The sequence below is a fragment of the Colossoma macropomum genome, unplaced genomic scaffold (genome assembly GCF_904425465.1).
Source record: "Colossoma macropomum unplaced genomic scaffold, Colossoma_macropomum, whole genome shotgun sequence".
Lineage (NCBI taxonomy): Eukaryota > Metazoa > Chordata > Actinopteri > Characiformes > Serrasalmidae > Colossoma > Colossoma macropomum.
Genome location: NW_023494785.1, coordinates 24,109,850 through 24,126,386, shown reverse-complemented (window position 1 = coordinate 24,126,386; position 16,537 = coordinate 24,109,850). Strand labels below are relative to the sequence as shown.

General features: G+C 40.7%; 1 protein-coding gene across 27 annotated transcripts in view; it reads right to left on the bottom strand.

Moving 5' to 3' along the window:
* The window catches only part of plecb (plectin b), a 146,952-nt gene that overhangs the window by 9,500 nt on the left and 120,915 nt on the right, over positions 1-16,537 (bottom strand). For 26 of the 27 annotated variants that reach the window (XM_036587935.1, XM_036588085.1, XM_036587969.1 and 23 more), the window contains 22 exons: positions 16,387-16,482; positions 16,128-16,255; positions 14,691-14,784; positions 13,988-14,142; positions 12,920-13,238; positions 12,718-12,795; positions 12,467-12,628; positions 12,234-12,338; positions 12,052-12,147; positions 10,969-11,094; positions 10,711-10,863; positions 10,463-10,617; positions 10,173-10,299; positions 9,469-9,652; positions 8,607-8,764; positions 8,130-8,305; positions 7,865-8,003; positions 6,894-7,250; positions 6,634-6,717; positions 6,433-6,537; positions 6,198-6,296; positions 64-3,417 (listed from right to left, as the gene is read on the bottom strand). In XM_036587935.1, the coding sequence (XP_036443828.1) occupies positions 64-3,417; positions 6,198-6,296; positions 6,433-6,537; positions 6,634-6,717; positions 6,894-7,250; positions 7,865-8,003; positions 8,130-8,305; positions 8,607-8,764; positions 9,469-9,652; positions 10,173-10,299; positions 10,463-10,617; positions 10,711-10,863; positions 10,969-11,094; positions 12,052-12,147; positions 12,234-12,338; positions 12,467-12,628; positions 12,718-12,795; positions 12,920-13,238; positions 13,988-14,142; positions 14,691-14,784; positions 16,128-16,255; positions 16,387-16,482 (6,450 nt within the window). The remainder of the gene's footprint in view (positions 1-63; positions 3,418-6,197; positions 6,297-6,432; positions 6,538-6,633; positions 6,718-6,893; positions 7,251-7,864; positions 8,004-8,129; positions 8,306-8,606; positions 8,765-9,468; positions 9,653-10,172; positions 10,300-10,462; positions 10,618-10,710; positions 10,864-10,968; positions 11,095-12,051; positions 12,148-12,233; positions 12,339-12,466; positions 12,629-12,717; positions 12,796-12,919; positions 13,239-13,987; positions 14,143-14,690; positions 14,785-16,127; positions 16,256-16,386; positions 16,483-16,537) is intronic. The other variant, XM_036587927.1, reaches the window with a different exon arrangement.

The window sequence follows — 16,537 nt, the reverse complement described above, 5'->3', positions numbered from 1 at the left end:
GTTTTCAGAGAGGTGGTTAACAAGAAAGTAAGCTGCAATTGTATTCCATGTTTTACACAATACCTCTTTAGACTTTTTCTGCAAATCTTCAGCCTCTTTTTTCAATTTAGCCTTTTCTCTTTCAAGTTCAGCAATTGCATTACGTAGCTCATCAGCTTCTTTGTTACTGCTTAGTCTTTGCACTTCCAGTTTTTCAACAATGGTCATTTTCTCCTTTGTGGAAAGCTCTGTCTCGTGAAGACGAGTGCTGATGTCATCTGCTTGCTTCTTGAACTTCTTAGCTTCCTCCTCAGCTTTTGAATGGGCATCACTGAGCTGAGACACCTGAAGCCTAAGTCTCTCGGCTTCAGCTGTGATCTCTAGCTGCCTCCTACGTTCAGCTTCTAATGATTTCTGGAAGCCCTCTGTCTCCTCTTCAAGTCGTTGCTGCATAAGCTGTTTGTCTTCAAGCAACTTCTGAGCCTGCTCTTGTGCCAAGTCTTTTTGTCTTTGAAGCATCTCTGCTTCAGCTCTTAGTTTGGATGCTTCCTGAATAGCTTGCATCTTTTCCTTGAGCATTTTTTCAGCAAGTGCCCTTTGCTGAGCAAGGTCAGACTCTGCTATCTTTCTCATACGTGCAGCCTCCTGAGCCTCCACACTGAGTCTAGCAGCTTCTTCAGCTAACTTTTTCATGTTCTCAGCCTCCTCTGCCAGGAACTTCTGAGTGTTATCTTTGTCCTTTTTGATTAGACGTTGGTTCTCCTCTTCTATTCTGAGCTTCAGTTTCATAAGCTCTTCCATTTGAATCTTAACTTTGAAAAGTTCATCCTCCACCTGGGCTTTCTGTTTAACAGCATCAGTGACCTCATCCTTGAGGCGATGAAGTTCCTCATCTAGGAGGGATTTCTGTTTGTCAGTTTCATCCAGCTGCAGCTTCACCTTGGTAAGCTCTTGCTCAACCTGAGATTTCTGCTTAACGGTTTGCTCTGCAAGTGTTTTGTATTTTGCCATTTCTGCATCTGCTTGCTGCTTCTGTTTCAGAGCAGAAGCTTCTGCCTGAGCACGTTTGGCTGCCTCTAACTCAGCATCCTTTCTCAGTTTTTCAGCATCCTCCTGTGCTTTGGCCTGACGGGATGCTTCAACTTCAGCGGCCTGCCTCTGACGCTCTGCATCTTCTGCTTGCTGGCGAAGAAGAGCAGCCTCTTTTTCTGCCTTTTCTTTAGCTTTTTCTGCTTCTTGAGCAAGCTTTTTAGCCTTCTCGTACTCCTCTTTTAGCTTTTCCTGTACAAGGCTGTCTTCCTTGTGTTGCACAAGGACACTCTGGAGTTGCTGCTCAGCAGAACTGCATCTCTGAGCGGCCTCTTTGGCAGCAAAGATTTGTCTCTCGGCTTCCTCATCGGCATCTTCCTTTTGCTTTTTGGCTTCCTCTGCCTTCTTTTTGAGCCGCTCCACCTCATCTTGGGCAGACTGGCGTTGTCTAGCTGCTTCCTGTTCTGCTGCAGCAATCTTTTTCAACTTTTCCTCAGCTTCTCTCCTCTTGTTCTCTTCCTCCAAGGCAAGCTTGCGGAGTTTTTCTGCTTCCTCTTCAGCTCGCAACTTACTCTGCTGGGTTTCCTCTGCAATATTCTTTAGTTTATTTAATTCAAGCTCTAAATCAAGCTTGCCAGAAGATGCCTTCTCAAAGTTAAGTTTCAAGATACGGATCTCCTCTTCAACAATTCTTCTCTGTTTGAGAGTTTCATCTACAATTGTTTTCTGTCTTTCTAATTCCACCTCAGAAGATTTCTTAAGCTGGTTGATCTTTTCCTCAATATCTTGCTTGTGCTGGCTTGCCTGCTCTTCAAGAGCCTTTCTTTGGTAAGCCTCATCCTCAGCCTGCCTTCGGAGGCGCTCATTTTCTGCCTCTTTCTCTTTGAGTGCTATCTCCGCCTCTGTTTTTAGACGAGTAGCCTCATTGATTGCAGCAAGTTTTTCTTTTAGTATTCTTTCAGCTTCTGCTCTTTGTCTGGCAGCTTCCTCTTCAGCTATCTGCCTCTGCCTTTTCGCCTCCTCAGAGATTGCACGAAGCTTAGCTGCCTCCTCTGCAAGATCTCTCATTTTAGCAGCTTCAGCTTCAAGAAGCTGTTTGCTCTTTTCAGTGTTAGACATGCTGTCCTTCTCAGCTTTGGCCTTAAGCTGTAGAAGTATGTCCATTTCACTTCTTACTTTGGCAAGTTCATCTTCAAGCTGTTTCCGCTGTTGCACGGCAGCAGTCACCTCATTCTTCAGGCGGTAAAGCTCATCTTCAAGCAAGGATCTCTGCTGCTCTGCATGGTCAAAGTCGGCCCTTAAACGGATGAGCTCTTGTTCAGCAGAGAGCTTCTGCTGAGCTATACCATCAGCCATTTTCCTCTGCCTCTCCAGTTCTTGCTCTGCCATCTCCTTCTGCTTCAGGGCAGACTCCTCAGCTTTGGCTCGTTTCTTGGTCTCACGCTCAGCCTCCTCTTTCTGCTTCTCAGCTTCTTCCTGGGCAAGAGTCTTTTTGTGGGCTTCCTCCTCAGCCTGGAGCCTCAGACGAAGTGCCTCGTTGGCCTTCTGTCTCCATTTTTCTAGCTCTTTCTCAGCCTCATCCCTTGCCCTGTCTGCCTCCTCTTGCTGCTTTTTGAGGCGTTCTGCTTCCTCTTGCAGTTGGATGACAGTTCCATGCTTTTCTTTGAGCGACTCCTCAAGTTTTGATGTCTTTTCAACAAAGGACATGCGCTTACTCTGGAGTTCAGCAGCAGCACTTTTCTGCGCTGCGTCCTGGGCAAGTCTGATCTGTCGGCCTTTCTCCAACTCAGCCTGCTTCATGCGTCGCTCTGCCTCTTCTACCTGCATCTTAAGTTGCTCAAGGTCCTCCAAGGCTTTTTGCTTCTGCTTAGCAGCCTCTCTTTCTGCCTCAGACTTAAACTTCAGCTCCTCCTCTGCCTTGCGCTTCTTCTGAGTCTCCTCACTGACCTGCTTCTGAAGCTTCTCTGCCTCTTCGTGAGCAGCTTTACGGAGTCTCTCAGCCTCAGCAGCCTTGTCTCTAAGCTGTTTCAGTTCTTCTTCTGCAGTGTGTTTCTGCTTTACTGTTGTTTCCAGTTGGACTCTGATGATCCGGATCTCCTCCTCTATTTTGGTTCGGCTCTGAAGAGCCTCCTCCACCTGTTGACTTTTTGATTTGATTTGCTGTTCTGAGAGGTTTTTGAGCTCATGTAACTCTTGCTGAATATTCTGCTTTTGCTTCTCAGCATCTACAGCAACAACCTCTCTTTTGCTAACTTCTTCTTGCATCATGAGTTTGAGTTCCTGAGCCTCTTTCTCCGCTTTGGCAATGGCCTTTACGTGAGCTTCAGCTAGCTGCTTCTGTTTCTCTAACTCGGCTTGCATTTCAGCCATTTTTTTCCTCTCCTCCTCTTTAAGTTTCTCAGCAGCTTTCTGTATTAGTGGAAGCAAATGGTAAAGAAAATTATGATTCAGATCAAGCACGACATGTTAAGTGTTAAGGTTATTCAAAGAAAGACAGATGCATACATGACAAATGTTAAGGTGAGTTTTCTGACAATAGTGCAAAATGTGCAATCACGGCAATGAGATATAATTAATGTATGGAGACAAGAGACAATTCTTCACAAAAATTCACAATTTGACAATTTGACCAGATCATGCGAATGAGGCATTTGCTCCATTCCAGCTGTCTTTTAAGGGTAGTTATTTAAGGGCTGATAAAATGGCAAGTAAAGCATGTCTTTTTGAGGTTAAGCGGTAGCTGTAAATGTAGTTTTTATATGGAGAATAACACGTAATAAAATACTTTATAAATGGCGTTATGGAGAATTAAGGGGCTTTTTTCCATCACCAATATTAACTCTACCAAAGTAAAGTTTAAGCAGTGGAGGAAAACAAAGAACCACTCATTGGGTATCTTTGATCAAAAGAAATATGAAAATATACATAGAAAAGATAGTATTAAGTAGAAAAAGTGCTCAGATAAAGTAAGCAGATTAAAAGTATGGTGAATTCAGCAAAAGTGGGAAATTTTTTTGTAAATGCATCTGGGACCTTACAACAGCTATTATACTCATGTATTTCATATTTGCAAGTTGGCACAAACCTCCTAAATGTAAATGAGTAGAAACTGTATTTATTAAAGTTTTTCATGGATATTATAGACTCTGGAACAACTGTTTTTTTTTCCTTAGTTGTTTTTTGTTTCAGGTAATGTGGGAGAATTTGTATGCAAAAATGTTCTTTGTATTCTTTCATTTTGCTTCTATTCTGTCCTCTTTCCATTGATCTTGAGAGAGTTTTGAGAGTTGTTGAGAGTTTCAACTCTCTCCTTCCTTTATGCTGCCTTTTCTCTCTCTGTCCTGTCTGCCTTTTCCTAGACTGTTATCAGTTAACTTCCATTTTGTTATAATATCCTGGCTTTACATGCATACATTGATAACTTCACATTCAATGGTGGTCATAATGTGTTCTAAAAGAGTGATAATTGATCATAATCACACTACAATTGTCTTAAAATGTGCTCCAATTTTCTTGAAAACTGTTTCTCGAAAAATGTGCCACTTTATCTACAAAAAAAGTTCTACAAAAGTGGCTCAGTATGTAATTAAACATAATTTTGTTACAGGACAAGGCACATTCATGTACAGATTAATGTAAAGATTTTAGAAGAGAGTGATTTCTATTGGTCCAGCTGTCATAAAATACAAAAATAAAAACTGACAACACTGTTTTTTTTTTTTTACTCACAAGAATAATGATAGGCTAATGAAAACAAACGCTGCATCACAAACATCTTTGTATTAATTATTCATGGTAGTTATATTTGACTGGCTCTGGTCACTGAAAGAGCAAAGCAGCATCAAGCCTATCTGTCCCACTTTACCTGATGTTCCACTTTTGCTGAATAACCCTAATCATTCAGACATTTGTTTCCTACAGGAATTCATTACTAAGGATGCGCAGCAAAGCTGGAGAGCCAGTGAGAGCCAAAAGAAGCGTAATGGAATGAAAAAGAGAATTCTCTAATTCTCATCCTGCAATAATTCAGATAATTACTGCACCAGATGATTTTATGATGTATACAATTTATACAACATAAATTGTACAAATGTATTAATTACATTTTGCAGCATATTAGCAGTAAAGTTTTTTTCCTGTTACTGACTGTTCATTTTACAATTTAGTAAAATACTACAATAAATTACTCTGGTAGCAAAAAGTAAATGTTTTGACATTACTTTGAATTAAGCAGGGAGATTTAGATCATTCCATATGTCTATTCACACAAAAAAGCAGAAAAGCAGATACATGGAGGACATAAGCAGAGTAAGCTGAGTGAAATTTTTACCTCTTTAGTGCCCAAACAAGACAAGCAATCATCATGACAAAGCACTGGCAAGCAGTTAAGAGAAGCAAAGAAATCAAAAGGTTAGGGTTAGAAAGAAACGGGAGAAGGAAACCTGTTATTCAGTGACAGTTAAGAAACTTGGAAATCAGTCTAAAGCATACTGACTGATACTGAGAGAGAGACGTGTAAGGGAAGAAAAAGATAGAAGAAAAGTAGCCATTGTACAGACTTGAACAACATGGTTTTCAGGATATGATTTGGGGACATGACAAATAGATGAATTATGCTTGCAACCACAAGTACTTTAAAACTGCAACTTAAAACTGCATTAAACTGATATGTAAAGTTGACACAACTGAGAGTTCTTTTGAATGGATGTTTAACATCAGGGTTCAAAACTCTTGTTTTCCTGAGGTGAACTGAGCACTAAATATAATTCTAAATTGCATAATGAAATTTGTATAAGAAAATATATATTTTTATCAACACATTTCATTTGATTTGGATTGATTTGATAATAGTCATGGTTTAACTTGGCCCATCACAGATCATTACTCAAAGCTAAATGGTGATATAGTTTATTATAAAATGTCTCAAGATCTGTGATTTGTGGTTTCAAAACCTACTGAAAGTACTTTTAATTGTAATACCAACTACAGATATTAATATTTGTTTATTGCTCTAATAGGATATCAGAGACATTGTAAGATTTCCTGCTATAATTTCAAAGGTACATCCCAATCCAATTCTGTCTAGTCATCCATACATTAAGTATGTAAATTATTGTAGTTCTGTTGGTGAGTAGTTCGCCGGGGGTTAGTGTTAGTCTGGTTGCTCGGTCCCTTGAAATATCACGCACCTCCTCATCCTCTAGGCGGCTCTGCGTGTCTGTGATGAACTTGATGTACTGGCTGGTCAATGTCATCAACTCACTATAGCGAGTTCTCAGAGTTACATACTATGGGAGAAGACAAAAAGCATTTCAATATTAATAAGCTTTTTTGCTGAAATAAAAAATAAAAAAAAACAACAACATTAAACTAGTGTATGTAAAAAAACTAAGTAAAACACTGACAGCAGTTTTATTTACAGACCTCCTGAATGATGTTATCAGAGGCAGATTCCATCTTGGTCTTCTTCAAAGGAGATGTCAGAGGTTCCACCTGTGCTTTGTAAGCAACCAGCTGCAGTTCATAATCCTGCAAAAGAAAAAAGTTTGTAAATGCACTTAATGAGGAACAGGGCACAATTTCTAAAAGAAAACACTCAGAAGTCACACAGTGTGTCGCATTTACCTTAATGGTATCAATGTAAGCTTTGGCATATTTCTGACATTCGTCGACTTTCTCCTTGTTTTTCTCAATCTCCTCCAGAAGTTTCTATGTGTGAAGAAGAGTGTGTTAGCATTCAGTATCTCAGCAAGAAGTTATGGCATAAGAAAGAGCCTTCACTAAGAGTCGATTTTGGCATTACTGATATGAGTTTGTACTGAGTATGTATTCAATTAGCCTAACACCCAACATTATTTATAAAAGAACAAATTCATGTTATGTACCTTTTCTTTAGCCAGTTGTTCTTTCAGTGTCTTGCTGTCAGTAATTGGCACAGCCTGGATCTTCTCCTGACGCTGTTTGGCGTCTGCAATCCAGCGGATTAGCCAGTCGTAGCTCTCACGGTAGTAGCCCAGCTGCTTGCCCAGCTGATCCAGCTCACGCTGCCGCAGGTCGACCTGGGCAAACACAGCATGCCAGCGCTCTTGCAGGTTGGACAGTAGCTGCTTGTAGTGGTCCAGCTCAGCATCTCTCTCCCTGTGCACCTGTGTCATGCGCTCGCTCACTGCGGTAGCCTTAGCCAGCTCACCCTCCAGTGCATCAAACACAGGCTGCTGTCTCTCTGCCTCGCCACGCATTTTCTGCACAAAATATGGATAGAAGTTAATAAAAAATGTATAGGAACAATCACAATGTGTATGACTGGAAGCATCAAAACTGACTTGTGTTTTTTTTTACGACACATTTTAGACAGATTTTCATTAAATGGTAAACATCTTACATTATCAAATAAAACATCAGTATTGCGTAAGCTAGAATAATAGCATTAAAGAGGGAAGGAGAAGATGAAACTAGATGATACCAGCTAATTAGCCCTCAATATTCTTGCCCAATCTAAATCCCTGGATTCCGGCAGTGGCCTTCAGTTTCACAGACTTTGGACCTGCGTTCTGTGATGTTCAGAGAAGTGCTCTTCCTTTATGCTACCTTTTCTCTCTCTGTCCTGTCTGCCTTTTCCTAGACTGTTATCAGTTAACTTCCATTTTGTTATAATATCCATGTTGTATCTGTGAAGCTGCATGTCTGCAGGTTTATAAAACCTCTAATGAGAGGGCACTTCTGCTCAAGTCCTTCCACAATTGATACTGACACCAAAATCTGCACATTTGCACAAGATTTGTGTATTACTTTTGTTGAAAGATTTTTGTTTTGTTTAAATTTCACGTTAAAAATTTTTATACAAATTTTAGCTTACCTTGAGTTCAGTACGGTAGGTCTCTACTTCCTTTGTATTTGTTGGGACCTTGTAAACCTCACGGAGGCGATCTTCATATTTCTTGAGAATGTCCTCAGCCCCTTGTGTATTTCTGATCACCACTTCTATTGTCTTAAGTCTAGGACAGAAAAAATTACGTTTAAACGATTTACTTCTCTGACAGCTGTAATCAAGTGAAGGACAAAGAAAAAGGTAATGCTAGAAAGACCCATTCTAAGCTGTGGTGGATCGGCTTGATGCTTACTTCTCCAGGTACACTGAGGACAAGCTGTACGTATGGTCCATCTTCTGCAGGGTGACTTCAAGCTCAGAGCGGAGGACTGGAGTGCTGGACTGCTCAGGAGAAGCCAGCACTTCTTCTGCTTTCACAGCCACCTTATCCAGGTTCTTCTTGATGCCCTCCAGCTCAACATGCACTTTCTGTAAGAGTGGCATTGAACGTGAACAGCTGTCTCCAAATTATTTGTATATAGTATGACGGCTAAACATCCGTACATACCCACTAATTTCACATTATTGTGTGCATGCATCTCAGCCACTGTGATAAGATCCACAAGCATTCAAACTTATGCCCGGGTACAGAGAAGAATAATATACAATGATATAAAAGTCATTTATCTTGAAATTCATAGACATTAATTCGCCTTTAAGAGAAAATATCTTGCTAAGATAAAATTATGATTACATAAGTTAAAACAGAAATTAAAAGGATTAGACTTACTTTTTGGTCAGTGGCCTTTTGAAGGCAATCTTTGAGTGGGTCTTTATCCACAGGCTGCCGGATGCGGGCCACGGTGCGAGACTCGCAGTCTTCAATCTGCAAGCGCAGGTCTCTGAGGTGTGTGATGTAGGTCTTACACACTGACTCATCCTGCTCACCTGTAAGGAGAACAGTCTGATTATGACTGATCTCTGAACAGCATGACAACTAAACAATCGAACATCCCCATTAGGAAAGATTTACCACGATCTGTGTGCAGCATCCAACATGCATGCATCTCAGTCAATTCACTAAAATCCATAAGCATTCAACCAAAGCATATACGGACTAAAACACTGGCTTTACTCCTGTTCGCCTGAACTGTCCTTTAAGCATATGACATTATATTTGTAACCCATTCACGATGTGCGCTTTCTCTCTGCCAGTATGTTGAGAAATGTATACTCTGTCAGCCAAAACTGATAGCAAAACATATAAGAAGCACAAAATACCATGTTTACACATGTATTTGACAAAAAGTAACAAAAACCATGCGCTCAATCAACTGCACTGAACAGTTAGCTAAGCGCGGGAACAAATAGCAAGCAGATGTAATAGACTAATGAGAGCTCATTCTGCTTTTTTAGAGCTGATGATCAAGTGTTCTCATCACTGCCTGCAAGAGCAACCTGCAGCATGAGACTCACCCTTTGGTTTGACAACTGGTCCTGTAAGGTGAATTTCACAGTTACCACATAGTACAAGCTAAAGTCACCCTCACTGTCACATGTGGTTTTGTTATCCTTAGATAATGATGCAATTTGTCAAAATGTTGTAAAAGGCAAACAGTTTCATAAGGATGGTGGTCTGTAGGTGAGCTTACCTTTCTCCATAGTTCGGAGCAGGTTTTCGTAGTGTTGTGTTGTCATTTTGTAGTCTTTCTCAGTCTGAATGCGGTCGTCTGGATTGAAGAGCTTGGAGTTCTGAGAGTCTCGCAGGAAGTCCTGATAGTGAAGCTCTAGATTTCTCAGAATCTGTCTGTACTCTTCCACCTTCATGGTCTTCAGCTGCAAAACAGTCATATGAAGCAAACGTGAAGGCCAAAGTTTATGTATTGTATATGGCTTTCATTCTTAGTTATATACGTTGTTTTCTGTATATTACCTCCTCACAAGGCATCAAATTGTCTAAATTAAAACATAAATTAGTTTTTCGCCCTAAATGAAAAGCTATGCCATGGATTCTCTCAACAGTGAAAACAGCCAAATTACTTTTCCAAAACTAATTCAGTCAGCAAGAGCAATGAGGACTCAATTCAATAATTCAATAAACCATTTAAACTGTTTGCTTGTTCTTTGCTAAAAATACCATGAGGACCATTTCCAATCCTACCATGAAGCCACTGACACACAAACGCACTTTAAAATTTTAATTAAAGTAAGGCGTAAAAAACACATAATGCCTTAAATACCTTAATGTTGTATTTTTGAAAGCCAATAAATTGTAACATACAGACTTAACATTCTTGAACTATATGTTTGAAGCACAAAATGCACAATGCACATTATAAACAGTGGGATATCTAACCATGGTGATGTTCCATGAGCGGATGAGATTGATGTCCCTCATCAGGTACTGCCAGGACAGTAGGCTTTTCATATCAGTGTGCAGGATCTGCCACAGAGTTGTCATCTGCTGAAGACCACTATCCAGACTGAAGGGTACAGAGAAAAGGAATACACTGTGATACAAAGGTAATCACCCTTCAAATGCATTAGATAGTAATTGTGTATACAAAATAAACATTAAGAAGTGGTAACATCAATAAGATTTTCTCTGAAAGGTAATAATAGGTAATATGGAGAACTAATACGCACTTAGACACGCTCTCTACAGCTTCTTTATTGACTGGAGGCACGAGGAAGCAAACTGAAGGTACGGTGGCCTCACTGCCGGAGCGGTTCAGGACCTTCCACTTACTGGGCTGTGAGTTGTTGAGCAGCGCACATTCGTCTCCCTTGTGCACTGTGATCTGTTTAGAAAAAAAAAAAAAATCATTAAATGAGCAAACTGCACCACACCAAGATATATGTGATGTTATTTGTATGCAAATAGCTGTGCTAACCTCCATCTGTTTGAAGTCACACACTGCCTGGATCGGCAGTTTGCCTCTGATAGGGGTGGTGGGGTTGCGAGGCTTCAGCTGGATGATGCTCTTGGCTCTTTTATTCAGGCCAGCCAAGTGAGTCTTGAACTCATTCAGCTGTTCCCTTTCATCCTGCAATACATGATTCAGTGTCAACATAGCTGTGCACTACTGGACACAATCTGGAGGCACACAGAATGGAATATTGTTTGAAGGCTCAATGCAGGAGGCACCAACCAAAGCATCCTGCAGCAGGTCTTCCAGACGGGTGGCTGTGGTAGAGCGATCACATGTGTACTTCTTCTTCATTGTGTCTTGCATTTTCTTTATCTTTTCCTCTGCCTCTTTTACATCAGCAAAGAACTGCAGAGAAAATGGTCAGAGGAAATGTTCAGAGGTTTGAAAGAAAGTTTAAGTTGAAAACAGGACACAATATACTTAGATCAGTGGCTTGCACAATATTTTTTACAAGCACAAGTTGAAGCACACAAACTCAACCTCATCCTCATGTATGAGGCAAATGGCTTTTTTATTATTAATCGATGTTGTCTTTACTAGACCATAATCAGTTTTACCCAATTGATGTTCAATGTTCGTAGTAATCTGACACAAGGATTTGCCAGGTGTTACAGACAGTCATTAAGTAGAGATTACAGTTATCAGTTACTATAACCAACTTAGCTGTTTGTTACTGTTTTCAAGCTATGATAAAGCTTTAGCCTGAAGGCCACTGTACATAGGACAGGTGGTGCTGGAGCCTATCCCAGCGCCCACTGGGTGAAAGGCAGGAAACACCATGGAGAGGTCTCCAGTCTATTACAGGGCAGACACACAGACGTTTCCTATTCACACATACACACACGCTCACACCTAGGGGCAATTTAGTATCTCCAACTGGCCTGACTTAATGTCTTTAGACTCTGGGAGGAAACCGGAGCCAACTAATAGTAATTTTAAAGATGAACAGAATATTTGATCATGTATGTCATTTAATAAAAAAATTATAATCCACTCATTTTGGACCAAATTACAGACAAGGTAAGCATATTTCCATTTTGGTCATTTTTGGGGAATAATTTGAAAATGCCAGTTAACTTCATGCTAAATATACCAACAAGAATGGTCAAAAACTGAAAAAAGAACTTGACTTTCACTACAGTTTAAGAATGTTTTTATCCTTCTCCTGCAAAGTTACCATTTTATAATCACAAAGTTTGCCCTGACAGTGGTGATATGTGCTCATCACTGTGAAGCACTATCTTATCACTATTACACATTTAAATAGTACTACATGAAATAGGGTGAGATAGATTGGCCAACCTGATAGTACGCAGTGTTCTCTTTGAGATGAGCCTCAATACAGCAGCAAAGCTGAAGGATCCAACTCCACTGGGTTTGCAGGGCTGCAGTGAAAGCCTGCGACAAAAACAGTGTGAGGAGAGTATACATATATAAACATATGCACACAAAAAAATATAAAAACAGCTGAGCAGATCTCTCACCTCAACTGTCTTTTTGCCTGGGTGGCCATCCCTAATAAGTCTGTCTCCAGTGGTCTGAATCTCACTGATCTTCTTCTCTCTGAGCTCCAGCTCACGCATGAGTCCCTGAGACACAACCAACATGTTATGAGACAAGCTCAAAGTCGGTAAACTCCAAACTTTCTGTGATAAACAAAGAGCTTTTTATCCTTCAAAGAGACTGTTTGACAAAAAAGCCATTATAGGTGACTTACCGAGTAGTTCTCTTTCTTTGCAGTCATGTTGGTGTTGCGGTCGCTCCAATCAAAGTTGACCTCCTCCTCCTCCTTGTCATTAAGCCACATCAGCTCTTTAGTGGCAGCACTAACAAAAGCATGGAGCTGATCGAGGTGCCTCAGGCGAGACTTGGATGAGTTCTGAACACGAGGAACAGCAAACATGTCACATCACTGTCACTGCCTGTATGTTAACAACATCAATAACTGATTGACAGAACAATGCTCACCAAGAGCTTGGCATACTGAAGATCCAGTTTGGCCAGGTATTCTCTGTATGTAGCCTTGCTGATAGGAGACAGCTGAGTCTAAAATAGACAAGTAATACAAACATTACAGCTGCAAAAACACAGTCATTCACCCAATACTGATTAGTCTATCAGTCAGCAGCTGAAAACTCAGTCTAAGTAAGTAAGTAAAAAGTGTTTTTACCTCATCAGATCGTGCCCGCTCAATCTTGGCCTTAAAGTCCTCCACTGTCTGGTGAAGGCCTCTGTGGCTGCCAAGCTGTGACTCCACAGTGGGCAGGTCAGAGCCCCACTCTGCTGTTTCAATCCTGCGCTGGTTCTCCTCTACCCAAGCCAGTAGGTCCTGAGCGTAGCGCAGAGTGACCTCATCCAACTCAGGCCGCACTCGCTGATCTGACTGCTGGCCTTGAACCAGAGTCACCTGGACAGGCTTCACTGCTGTCTTGAGTCTCAGATTATAATCACTGCGCAGGTTCACCAGGCGTTCATGCAGACGGTAAACCCTATGCATAGGAATTTCAGTTATTTTCTTCGTTCCACTTCTTTTTTAGCATGAGTTAATGTTATCCTTGTAATACTGGTTCTAAAACTTCTTCCCAGATTTTCTTACTATTTATTTTAGTACTGTCACCACCCTGGTCGTGGGGTACCCCCTGTCCTGCAAATTTTTGTGTTTCCATGCTTCTACTCAGGATGGACTTGTTAATTAGCTGTTACTTTGAATAAAGTGTGCAGGAGCAGGAAAAAACGGGCAGGGCAGGGGGTATTCCAGAACCACGGTTGGGGATCACTTTACAATACGGAGACGAGATGTTTTGTATTTCTCAAAACAGTCGCATATTTCATCTTCATTTTACATGTCCTGACCTAAGCTGAAAAATAGCTGACAGGTATTTCAGATAAGAACGCTTTTGTTATTGCTGTGCAGAAATGCATTGTGCATACTGATGCTCCCAATATATATGCACACCACATGACATATATGTGTAATCAGTGCATGTCAATATGTGTATGTCAGGGTAGTGGCCTGCTGTTGCTGACAATCTGTGATCAAATTTAAAAAGAAAATGTGTGTGTATCATCTCCCAACGAAAAAGAAGTGTGTCAGATAAAAACTTGTCCTGTTAGTGTAGTTATATTAATATGAGCTGCAAAATCTCTAACCCCTGTGTAGTCATAGACCATGGAATACCTGTTTGCCCTGCATATCACTACATGCCTTAAGCGGGTTAGATGGGAATTAATGACACACCTGCGGTATATCTGCTCAGCCTGTAGATGGCGCCCATCTTTGAGAATCTGCACATCATGGAAGAGCAGACGGATCATGTCATCAGCCTTATCCAAATCTCTCCCCAGCTCGGCTGTGTGCTTAGCAGGCTTCCCTGCATTTAGGAGACGAATGTCCTAAAAAAACAAACAAACAAAAAAAACAGTCAAAAAACAGTCAAATAAATTCATGTTCACATTGAGCCAACCTACATTTTTAAACAACGTATTTAAACATATTTAAAACAAGCAAATTCAAAGCAGCAGTGTAGAATATCTCAAAAAAAGTTAGGCACAGATCATACTTCGAAACACACCACTATTTTCTAAGCCATGTCAATGGTAAAAAATCAAAACGGCAACGTTACAGGCAAGTTGGCCTTCATCAGGGCAGAAATCAAAGTGAGGAAACACCAAAGTGGATTTTACCACTGACATTGTTTATAGCGGCACATTTTGAGGCTGCCTAACCTTATATTGACTTTCTGATGTTCCCAGTCCTTTCCCAGAGTTTTACAATCATCGATGGGAGTGGAATGTGTAGACAGAGTGAGTCAGAAGCATATGTGATCTAATAAGAGTTGAGATGCTAAAAGCCTGCTCTGGCAGTGGAAGACTGCAGTCTCTATGCTGGTGGCGAAGGCAGCGCCATGTAGTGTAGTTTGTGCACTTTTGGTACCACTCACCGACTGCAGAAGGGTCTCCAGGTGGTTCAGCTGCTCCTCACAAACGCCGGACTCCATCTGCACTTTAGTGACAATCCGCTGAAGCCGCTCTAACCTAGATTACAATAAGACATGTCCCAGTTATTAAAAAAGTTCATTATTCATTCATTTGCTGGCTCATATCAATCTCAAGGCATAATAACTAACAAAGCAATTGACTGTAAAGGGAGAACAAAAGTGTCTATAAAAAAACCCACAAATCTTCATTTTGAGTGCAGTGAGGGAGGCCAAAGTACTTGTCGGACTTTGTAAATACACTGCATAACAAACACGGATTAGAAAAATCTACATCAGTACGGACTACAGAAGCATATATCAGGCATCACATTAGCCCCAGCATACATAAAACAAGCAGATAACAATAAACACAGGCACAACTCAATTTCAAAGAACACTCACAGCTTCCCTGGACGAAGCAAGTACTCTAACCCATACGGGTCGGTCACAAATGCCATGACTGATATTCCAAAAGCTCTCAGGTCTTCATCCAAAATACTGGACAAAAATACGCTCTTCTCCAATAGTCCTGATTTGTCATGGGACTCAGCTGCACCAAACTGCAGCTCATACTGAGCCAAAAGTCTTTGCTGCTTGGTCAGCCATTCTATAACACAGTCCTATGAAAGGATCTTCCCAGTGAGCTACATTTCTCACTCAACTAGAAGCAACAACACTGTCTTGTGACAGGGGACGAGCCCTACGCAATACGCCAAATCCCTGCACATGGGGCATATGGATCTCTGTCTATACTAATTTAATCACCCCATGATATGTTTATATTTGCATTTTCAGAACATTTCATTGCATAAACCATCTATGTACTCTTCATGTCTTTGTTCAAGAGTAAAAAGCCCATAACATATTATCAGATATTCTAATTATCAAGAAAAAAAAAAGGTTGTTGACCTGTGAAGGGCAAACACGAACAGCTTCATTCTCTTTTATGAAGACAGCTTTGAGGTTTCTCACATGAGACATATTTGCTCCTCATAAAACAATTCACTAGAATACATTTCTCATTTCACTAAATACGTTACATGGTAGATTTAAAGGACAATACAAATGGAGTAAGACTAGTGGAGCAAAGAATTTAAGACCTGTGAGAGAATGGATAAACACAGAAACTATCCAGGTACAGTAAATTGAAACAAAGGCTTATCCAGAGGCCAAAAATTAGAAGCAATAATAACTAGAGTGTGTCACTGGAGTGTCTCATCTATGAGAGAGGCATTGTCTGGTATGGTCGTTCGTTCCCCTCTACCTTTACCACAAGGTAATTGCTCTTACATAAGCCCATCTCCAAATTACTGTCAACTGAGTAAGCAGGCTGACTCAAAGAGCTTAAACAGCCTTAAATGACATCAGCTCCTGGCATTTAAACTTCACATTATCACTCACCTCTCGAACTCTGTTCTAAGCAGCCTCTCTCTCTCAAGAATGGCCACATGAAGTCGTCCCCATTCTTTCTCAACGTCGATGGGATGGTAACCAGGGGGGACTTTGACCTGACCAGCATGAACTGCACTCTGTTCAGACACATAAATGTTCAGACATATCTTTAAAGGTTTCTCATCACAAGCAGCATGAATCAAAATCATGAGTCAGAAACAAATGAAATTATTATTGCATATTGAGTATGAATTAACGTGGCACTAACCTCAAAGGACTGGTAGATTAGTTTGGAACGGTCCTTGTCTGCTTCCTTAGCTGGCAGTTCAGCCTCTTTGAACCTCAAAAATTGACGCCACAGGATCTGAAAACAATTGAAGAAAATTGTTTCACCTCTTCTAACGCACTGAATTTATTTT